We start from the raw sequence: 10870 nt of genomic DNA, 5'->3' as shown, positions 1-10870 counted from the left end.
ATAATTCGAATACGAATATGGATACCGATATTAAAAATTGTATTTTGCATATGCGAATATAATTAACGATCGAACATTTTCACAGCTCGACCAAGCAAGGCCAACCAGCTGGCATCAAGATTGGTTTTTGTCACAATGGTCCCACAACTCTGAAATAGAAAAAGGACTTGCTCCACCAAAGTCTGAGTGATTCTTCATTATTACAATTTACGGATCACGCACAGCTGCCCGCCTGCCCCTCGCTCCTCTCTGCTTTGGGTTTTTTTTTTTCATTGGGGGTCTGCTCAATCTACCGATCTCGGTTACGTTCAGTTTCCGGTGAGCCTTCTCAAGATTTTACGGTAACATTTAGCTTCAAGAAAAAACTCATGGGTTTAGCTCTATCTGTGCTTGTTTGCTCTCATTTCCTCTTTTCTTCTTTGTTGTTTTTTGTTCACGACTAAATTAAGCTCGTTCTAAAGCTTGCAGAGTTAGAAAAAACAGGAAGAGGCAGATAATCGGGAGAAATTTTGAGAGAGATGGAGATCCAACATTTTAGCCACGAAGAGCACCCCTTGATGTTGGTGGAAGAGTTAGAAAATGAAGTTGTTTGCTCCGGGTGCGATAAATCAGTATCATGTGGTCCTGCCTACAAATGCTCTCCCTGCAAATTCTTCCTCCACAAGTCATGCGCCGAGTTACCCCGTGAGATACAACACCACCCTTTGCATCCAAACCACACCCTCCTTCTCAAAGCGCCATCAAAGAATTTTAGATTTTGTGATGCCTGCCTTAAGTTTTGCGAAAGATTCTTCGCCTACGACTGCAATAGTTGCAATTTCGTCCTCGATATCGAATGTGCTTCCATTTGGCCAACTAAACTTGACGCCTGTCACCAACATGAATTCGTTCCCATCTTTCAGCAAATTCAGTTCACTTGTAAACTCTGTGGTGAGGATTGCAGCACCGCCGCCCAGCCGGCCCATGTATGTCTCATTTGTCGACACTTGGCTCACACTCTATGTGCTGTGAAGCCACGTACCATCCAAATTTCGGCAGATCGCCACTTGCTCACTCTCATCTATTCACTCGGTCAAGTGATTATGAAGGAGCACGACGATGTATTCTGTAAGCTTTGCTATAAAAAGGTCAACCTCAAGTATGCTGGTTATTATTGTCAACAATGTGATTTCGTATCCCACTTGGAATGCGTAGGCAAAAATCTTTCTTTTCCAAGTAAGACCTTAGACTCGAGCATAGATCTCATTGAGGATATCGACTTTGAAGAGGTTGAAGAATGTGATGAGCTCCACCATTTCAATCATGAATGCATCTTAATCATTAGCCGCAACGAAGTTGAGGTTCATGATCATAAGCTCTGTGAAGGTTGTGTGCAATCAATTTCTGTCCCATTTTATAGTTGTGAGCAATGCAATTACTTTCTCCACAGCACATGCGCTCGACTACCCTTAAAGAAGCTACACCCAAGTCATCCACATCCGCTTACCCTCTCCGCAAGGGGAAACTGCATTGATGGCATCGTATATTGTAATTATTGTGGTGGTTATAGCCATGGCTTCACTTATACATGTCACGGATGTAACTACAGTTTTGACATTCAATGTTGTTCGATTCCAAAATCCTTTAAGCATGAAGTTCACCAACACTCCCTCAATCATGCTATCAGTTCTGTCGAAAACTGCAATGCTTGTGATGGGTGGAATAAGTGCAGAAATTGTAATAGGCCCCACGACGGTGTATTTGTATGCACTAAATGCAATTTTGCCTTGGGTTTTGAATGTGCAACACTCCCTCTCAAAGCTAAGTATGACTATCACCCGCATCCCCTCTCCCTCACTCACGGTATTACTGCAGAAATTGATGATTCTGAAAAATATTATTGTCTAATTTGCGAAGAAGAAAGAAATGCAAATCATTGGTTCTACTGCTGCATACAATGTAACTTTGCTGCTCATACTCGGTGCGTAGTTGGGCGGAATCCTTACATCAAGTATGGAAGAAGTTTTATTTTAAATGATCATCAACACCCTCTCACTTTTGAATGGAAAACTAAGGTCTCTCTTTCATGTGATGCCTGCGGTGAAGCTTTTGATGGAGACGTGGCCCTAACCTGTAAGCAATGCAAATTCAGCGTTCATTGGGGCATTAATTGTAGAAAGAAATTAAGTGATAAAATCATTATCTCTTAGTGCTGGTTAGAGACGTTTTTTTTTTTTTGGTAGTTAGCTGCACTAGCTAGCTTACATTTGTATTTGTGTTTGTGTTAATTAGAGAGTACCTGGTCATAGTCGTGTAATTTATTTCATTAGGTACCATTTATTGGATTAAACTTCTGCTTCCCTTTCTGTCTTCTGCTTCCCTATCTGCTTTTTCTTTAAAAAGTAAAAATAAAAATAAAAATATACATCTGTCGACATAAGAATTTGGGTATGATTGGTAGAGGGGTAATTTCATACAACTCTCGTCATCCTTGACATATCCAGGGAATCGATTGATGTAAACTACACATTTTCTCGTTGCATAAAATCATTGTATATTGAATTAAAAAGAGGATGCCTTTATTTGCCAACCCATAATTACTATTCTCAATCTTTGCAATTTTCTAGCTTGGAATTAGCAACACGTACAATATAATAATATATTGAGAATTGAAGAGGAAATGTGCATGTGGTATTCAATGAATTTAGGGAATATTCTCTTATGCATTTTAGTCATATATTGACTACCCATTTGGAATTTTAAAACTCATACCTTATAAGCTCCTCTTTTCAAGAGATAGGCCTTTGAAGAGATTTATTGGATTAAGTTGGTAAAATTGCCTGTGTCTACCTCTTCTTCTTAAAATTTCTCTTATGTGTTGTGACTTCATTCCATTTCTCTTTTCTCCTTGTTATTAAAAATAAAAAAAAAATAATAAATTATATTTTATTAATATTTATAAAATAATTTTTAAATATTAATATTTCTCAAGCAATGTGGGGGAAAATATTCGAATGTATAAAGACCATATAAGTACTTGCAGTATAAGATTTGAATATAGAGTCCATTTGGATTTGCGATTTTAAAAAGTGCAATTTAAAATCTTGATTTTAAAAACACAGTTTAGCATTTAAAATTGCAAATTAGCTTTTAAAATTCTGTGTTTCAAAAAAGCACTATCTTACCTGCGATTTGAAAAAACAGATTTTCTACTTTTTCAAATTGCAATTTTTAAAAACGCATTTCCTAAACGATCTATGTTCTGAGATTTGATTTAAAATCGCACATATTGTCTATGAAATCACAATCTCAAACGCGCCTTTACACAAAATCATCCCATCAACAGCATATATATTTCCCTTTCGGTATACACCTTCATAGTCGTACGGTTCATATTTATTGGAAAGAAGATTTATGTAAAACCAAGGATTAGCTGATTATAGGGAAATTTGAGAGAGATTTGAGTGAAATTTAATGCAAAGTTTAAATTTTGAAAAGAACTCTTAAATTGTTTTATTAAATGAAATTTCGTTTCTCTTTTTGTTGTCTTAATTTTTTTTTAAAAAAATTAAGAGTTATAGGGATGAGGAAACTAAGAAAAAAATATAATTTTCAAACAAAAGAAAAATATTGTGTAGGATAATTAAGGAAAATTTGATTGTAAAATCTTTAAATACAAATTTGAAATTTTATTTGAAAAAATAAAATCTTAGTTAATAGGCTGATTTGGTCAATCTCATTCCCATATTTCATATTTGTATTTGCCAAAATCCTTTATAATTACAAGATTATAATTTAATATCAAATGATATTTGGAATTAATAATACATTAAATTTGAAATCAATAATTCATTAGTTCTAAAGAGAAATGCTTGGTTGTACACTCTCATCCCACTCCTATCCCACCTTTGTCTACTTGGACCAATAATATTGTTAAAAAAATTGGGTCCCACTACACTCTCTCCACTATCTCTCACATTATTGGTCCAAATAGATAAGAGTGAGATAGGAGTGGGATGAGAGTGTACAACCAAGCATTTCTCAGTTCTAAAATACACTTATCTTTATGAGTAATGTTTATTGCACAACCCTTACACAACTTTAACAACTTTTTTTAAAGATCAATCATTGAATATTTAGAGCCTACATGTAGGAAAACAAATCTAATGATTGATTATAAAAAATAATAATAATAATAATAAAAGGTTAGAATTGTGCAAAAATTACGTAAAAGTTGTGCCCTTTTTTAATGAGTTTGGGCCCTTTTTTTTCTTCTTTCCCAACCTTTATTCATCACACACTGGCGCTGCTGCCCCGCCTGGCCTGCCCCTCACTCCGCCCTGCGTAACTCTCACTTTCTGCCTTTGGGTTTTTTCATTGGGGGTCTGCTCAATATACTGATCTCGGTCACGCTCACTTTCCGGTGAGCCGAATTTACGGTTACATTTAGTTCAAAGAAAAAACTCATGGGTTTAGCTCCACCTGTGCTTGTTTGCTCTCTTTTCCTCTTTTAATTATTCTATTTTGTTTTTTGTTCACGATTAAATTAAGCTCGTTCTTAAGCTTGCAGAGTTAGAAAGAGCATCCAACATTTTAGCCACAAAGAGCATCCCTTGATTGTTACGATCTTCCGTAAGAAGGAATGGACGATGGTGATTTGGATGGGGATCGGAGTGCGAGTGATAGTAGAGTATTCGAAGTACCTTAAGCCTCCTAAAGTTATGGTTATTCAAGAAACCCTAAAAAACTCCTAATGCAACTACAAGAGTTGAATAATAATATTTTGCTTGATTATTCATTCTTCAATACCCCAATTAATAAGGTTACAAAGCTGAAATTACGGGACGATAATTAAATAAATATTACAAACCCAAAATAATAAATATTAATTCTAAAGGGAGACAAATCCCTTAATTTTCTATTAGAGATATTGCTTTATGAGCAAGACTCCTTATTTTCCTAATAATAATAATAATAATAATCTATTATTTAGAGATATTGCTTTATGAGCAAGACTCTTTATTTTCTTAAAAATAATAATAATCTATTATTCTTTCTAATAGACAATTAGACTATTACCTTATTTAAAAACCTAACATAATTATTCTATTAAAGATGACATAAATATAATTTCAATAATGCCCTTGTCACATACCCTAGTTACGTAACATTGATGTTGGTGGAAGAGTTAGAAAATGAAGTTGTTTGCTCCGGGTGCGATAAATCAGTATCGTGTGGTCCTGCCTACAAATGCTCTCCTTGCAAATTCTTTCCTCCACAAGTCATGCGCTGAGTTACCCCCTGAGATACAACACCCCCCTTTCCATCAAAACCACACCTTCCATCTCCAAGCTTAAGCGCCATCAAAAGATTTTAGATATTGTGATGCCTGCCTTAAGCGTTACGAAAGATGCTTCTTTTCTACCAAAGCAATATTTGCGGTTTCGACCTTGATATCGAATGTGCTGCCATTTGGGTAACTAAACCTGACGACTGTCACCAACATGAATTTGTTCCCTTCATGAAGCAGATCTAGTTTGATTGTGAAGTATGTGGCCATGCGGTCCGTCTGGATAGCAACATCTTCCCCCGGGTATGTCGCATTTGTCAACTCTTGGCTCACACTCGCTGTGCTGTGATGCTGCGTACCATCAAAATTATGGTAGATCGTCACTTGCTTACTCTCATCTATTCACTTCGTAAAGTGATCAAAGGGCACGACGACGTATTCTGTAACCTCCATTTTACAAAGCTCAACCTCAAGTGTGTGGGTTATTATTGTCAACAATGTGATTTCGTAGCCCACTTGGGATGCGCCCACAAAAATTTGATTGAACCAGGTGACACCTTAGACTCCAGCATAGATCTCATTGAAGACATGAGATATCGACTTTGAAGAGGTTGAAAAAGGTGATGTCCTCCAACGTTTCTATCATGAACACAACACCCATGACAATAGCGGGTTCATTGGAATACTAAAAAATTTACAAATGTGTTTTAATTGGTCAGTAAATCATGAATGAGCTAGTCAATTTCAATAGATGTATAGGATTGTGAGATTGATTTAACAAGTTATATTAAAATTTTCACAAAAAAAAAAAAAATTGAAACCATTGTATGTTCTCCCTATTTTGGTTTTAGAATTATTAGTTTTTGCAGCCAATTAGCAGTAGAAACCAGACTCACGTTGTTAGTTTTTAAGTTAGCTAATTCGATGTTCAAAACACTTTGGTGGAATTCAATTTTAGACAAAAATGTACTTCAGACTTCTTATTTAGAACAATTTCATGTACTCAGTTCGAACTGAGGTTTTACCGGTTAAAATAAGTCATTTGAAGAAGCAGTTTCAAGTCAAGCAGAACAAGTTGTTCCAAGTTAAATCCTAAGTGAGTTCAAACTGAATGTGTTTCAGGAATACTGAAACTTACCCACTACTTGTCATTCCAAGTGTCGTTCGAAGTAGGGTTGGCAATTTTTGACATGACTCGTGAACCCGGCACGAACACAACACAAAAATACAAGATTTGGATTTGGGATAATCGGGTTCGGGTCAACCTAATTATGACAGGGTTATAATCGTGTCTGGCAGGTCAACCCCAGGCACGATTATAACCTGTTTGTTTAAAAAAAAAGTTAAAAAATCAGAAGGGCCGAAACAAACCCTAGTGGCTGCATATTTTCTTTTCAATATTTTTTTCACTTTCTTTCATGCCTCCTCTAGTCCTCTCCTTCAGCCATTTCAGACTTTTAGTGGTTTCACCGTTCACACCTCCTCCGATCCTCAGACCCTGAGCAATCGTCATCCCACTCGTCGATTGAGCGCTGGTTGAACGACCTCCTGATGGCCCTGCTGAGATGGTTGAAGAAGTAGCCCAAAACCCGAGTCCGATCCGATCAGGCGCCGTCTGCATCTTCTTCCTTCGATTCGTCTTGTTGAGTGGATCTTCGACGATGTCGAGCGTCGATTTTGTCTTCGGAAATGGAAATGTCATCGTCTTGAGCATCGGAGAGGAGGGGGTTAGAGTCCATATCGTTTTGTGAGTTGGTGAAGTAGTGGTGGTGGATGGTGGTGAGGTTGAGCTGGGGCGTGAGAGAGGTCGAGATTGTGTTGTTTGCCTGTTTGGGATACGCGGACTAGGGTTCACAACGGGTTACCCGGGTCGTGTTCGAGTTTAAGAATTCAACCCGATTAATAATCGGGTCGGGTTCATGTTGGATCCGATTATGTAATCGGGTTGGTCGGGTTGACACGAACCTGGCCCCTAAACCTGAATTGCCAAGCCTAGTTCGAAGTTGGTTCAAACTAAGTTGTAAAAGTGTCAAAATTGGCCGTCCTAAGTGTCGTCCCAAGTTGATTCAAACGCTCCTTATCATGAAATGATTGAAGTCTTCCAGTATTGGCTGTTCCATTTGGTGTTCCAACTTTGTTCGAATCATGCATGTTTAAGACTTACAGAATGCAATGTTCGATGTGGAATTCCAAGTAAGTCCTAACAATGGTGGAGCTAGCCAGAATTTTAGTACAAATAGGTCAAGATTATACTGATTATAAACCATGAGGCACGAATTTTGGTTTAGAGGGGTCTATTTTGGTTTAGAGGCAAACCACCCAATAAGGTGCCTTTTTATTAGCCAACCCCAAACAACTTATTGTGTAAGCTTTGCTATAAAAAGGTCAACCTCAAGTATGCGGGTTATTATTGTCAATAATGTGATTTCGTATCCCACTTGGAATGCGTTTGCAAAAATATTTGTCTTCCAAGTGAGACCTTAGACTTGAACATAGATCTCATTGAGGATATCGACTTTGAAGAGGTTGAAGAAGGTGATGTCCTCCAATGTTTATATCATGAACACAACTTAATCATTAGCCGCAACGAAGTAGATGTTCATCATCATAAGCTCTGTGAAGGTTGTATGCAATCAATTTCCGCCCCATTTTATAGTTGTGAGCAATGCAATTACATTTTTCACAGCTCATGTGCCCGACTACCCTTAAAGAAGCGACACCCAAGTCATCCACATTCGCTTACCCTCTCCGCAAGGGGAAACAACATTGATGGCATCGTATATTGTGATTCTTGTGGTGGTTATAGCCATGGGTTCGCTTATACATGTCATGGATGTAACTACAGGCTTGACATCCGATGTTGTTCGATTTCAAAATCCTTTAAGCACGAAGTTCACCAACACTCCCTCAATCACGCTATCAGTTCTGACGAAAACTGCAATGCTTGTGATGGGTGGAACAAGTGCAGAGGTTGTAATAGGTCCCACAATGGTCTGTTTGTATGCACTAAGTGCAGGTTTGCCTTGGGTTTTGAATGTGCAACACTCCCATTCAAAGCCAAGTACGAATATCACTTGCATCTCCTTTCACTCACTCACATTACTGCTGAAAATAACGATTCTGAAGAATATTATTGTCTAATTTGTGAAGAAGAAAGAAATCCAAACCATTGGTTTTATTACTGCATACAATATAACTTTGTTGCTCATCCTCGATGCGTTAAAGGAAGGTTTTCTTACATTAAGTATGGAAGAAGTTTTACTTCAGAATATCATCAACACCCTCTTACTTTTGTATGGAAAACTAAGGTCCCTCGTCCATGTGATACGTGCGGTAAAACTTTTGAGGGGAATGTGGCCCTATACTGTACACAATGCGAAGCCAGCGTCCATTGGGGCATTAATTGTATAGAGAACATAAGAGTAAAAGCATTATCTCTTAGTGCTGATTAGAAAAATATTTTTTTGTAGTTAATTAGCTACACTAGCTAGCTAATACATTTGTGTTTGTGTTAATGAGAGAGTACCTCATAGTCGTATAATTTATTTCATTATATACATTAATTGGATTAAACTCCTGCTTCTCCTTCTTTAAAAAAGAATGAAGAAGAAGAAGAAGAAGAAGATATATGTCATAAGACTTTGACTATGATTGCTAGAGGAGTAATTTCATACAACTCTCGTCATCCTTGACATATCCAGGGAATCGATTGAGGTAAATCACAGATTTTCTCGTTGCATAAAATCATTGTAAATTGAATTGGAAAGAGGATGCCTTTATTTGCCAACCCAAAATCACTATTCTCAATCTCTGCAATTTTCAAGGCTTGGAATTAATTAGCAACATGTACAATTGAGAATTGAAGAGGAAATGTACGTGCATGTGGTATTCAATGAATTTAGGGAATATTCTCTTAGGCATTTTAGTCAAATATTGACTATCCATTTGGATTTGTAAAGCTCGTTACCTATTTGTCTCACTGCAACTTGTTAATTTTGGTTTACCAAATAATTAAACGAATGTTGTGTCTTAAATTCTCAAGTTTCATAATTACAACTTATTCTCATTCATATCTTAGGATTAATTGTCTTTTGAATTTCGTTTACTACACATTTCGTTTAGTGATTGTTATGGCTGATTGGACCTTTGATCACGTTGGAATTTTCCTTTAGCATTCACTGCCTTTACGAGGGGAAATGATTTTAAAAAGTCCCCCAACCGGCATTTTAAATTAAAAAAATGATTTTATTTTATTTTATTTTATTTTATTTTATTATTATTTTTTTTTTTATCAAAAAACAACTTTTGATAACTTCTATATCAGAAGTTGTTTTTTTGATAAAAAAAAAAAAAAAAAAAAAAAAAATTATCTTTTAATGAAAAGGGGCAGGCGTTCCCTGCCAATCACTGCTCCTTTCTGAGTATCCTTACCTTTAGTGGAGTACTCTTATTTTATGTGATATCTTTATGTGGGCGTTCATTTCATTCTTTAGGATAGTGATTTTTTTATTCGATTTTAATCTAATGGTAGTTTTAAAAACAACATAAATGTGTGGACAAATAAATTTGAAAAAGTGGAAATCTTGTGTAATTACTCTTTTCTTTCCCAACTTTTATTCATCACACACTGCTGCCCGTCTGCCCCTAACTCCTCCAAACTTTTTTTTTTTTTTTTTTTTTTTTTTTTTTTTTTTTTGTGGAGAAATCATAGATCTGTTAAAAAATCCTCTAGAAAAAAGCTTGCTCCCCTACTACAATATCCCTGATAGGCTCAGGGCAACATCCATCCCACACACAATCTAAGGATTGGTTCACGGCAAATTTGGCCAACTTGTTGGCAGCTTGGTTAGCCGATCGTCTCACATGCCGAACTGTAAAACTCGTTAACTCAAAAAGTGTAGTGCGTATATCAGCAATCAAGTGACCATAGGTGCTCCAACCTGAGCTCTCATAATTCACTGCTTGAACCACACCTAAGTGTTGGAAACTCAACAAATCTTAGGGGTTGGAAACTCAACAAATCCAAAACGTAAGAAGGATATTTAATAAAGAAGCTAGTTAAGAAATTTTTTAATAAAGGCATTTAGTTTATTGATGTCTTAAGTTCTCTTCAACTGAAGTCTTAAATTAGAAGAGTTATTGGTGTTAAGTTATTGTAATAAAGAAGAAGTAAAAAAAAAGCTTTAGTCGTTTGTGTTTTGTATGCCTATATATATGGGCTTTGTAAGGTGTTTTGAAATATAAGAAAAAGTGAAGAATATTTCCTCTACTCTTATCTCTTTTCTCTACTATTCTCTAAGTCTTATTTTATCTTCTAGTAATAAAAGAGAGAAAGAGTGAAAGAGAGATAGAAAAGTAACTAGTTTGTAAACTAGTTTGTCTTTCATATTGGTATCAGAGCCATGTACGTTCCGCCAATTCCCATTTTCATCCATTCTAGAAATGGGTTCCAAAGTGGTCCAGCAACAAATACTTAGATTATCAAAAGATAACTATGGGTCGTGGTCTATCCAAATGACCACTCTCCCTCAAAACCCCCCTTTTTTTTTTTCTTTATCCAAAATGAAAAGGCATATATCTCCACCATGTATATGCGTCTAG

The 10870-nt window shown here is 36.4% G+C and overlaps 1 protein-coding gene across 2 annotated transcripts; it reads left to right on the top strand.

Moving 5' to 3' along the window:
* Nucleotides 1-203: 203 nt before the first annotated feature.
* On the top strand, nucleotides 204-2332 carry LOC133878189 (uncharacterized). Of its 2 annotated transcripts, none has more exons than XM_062316703.1 (2): nucleotides 204-341; nucleotides 462-2332. In XM_062316703.1, the coding sequence occupies exon 2, from the start codon at nucleotides 519-521 to the stop codon at nucleotides 2187-2189; it is 1671 nt and encodes a 556-aa protein (XP_062172687.1). In that variant the 5' UTR covers nucleotides 204-341; nucleotides 462-518; the 3' UTR covers nucleotides 2190-2332. The 2 variants fall into 2 exon arrangements, with proteins under 2 accessions (XP_062172687.1, XP_062172686.1); XM_062316702.1 differs by having other exon boundaries at nucleotides 207-318.
* Nucleotides 2333-10870: the final 8538 nt, after the last annotated feature.

Source organism: Alnus glutinosa, chromosome 9 (assembly GCF_958979055.1).
Source record: "Alnus glutinosa chromosome 9, dhAlnGlut1.1, whole genome shotgun sequence".
Taxonomy (NCBI): domain Eukaryota; kingdom Viridiplantae; phylum Streptophyta; class Magnoliopsida; order Fagales; family Betulaceae; genus Alnus; species Alnus glutinosa.
Note: the sequence above shows the minus strand (reverse complement) of the source record. Positions and strands in the feature narration are given on the sequence as shown.

Coding starts and splice junctions, on each gene's coding strand:
- LOC133878189 (XM_062316703.1), top strand. CDS start 519: ATGGAGATCCAACATTTTAGCCACGAAGAGCACCCCTTGATGTTGGTG.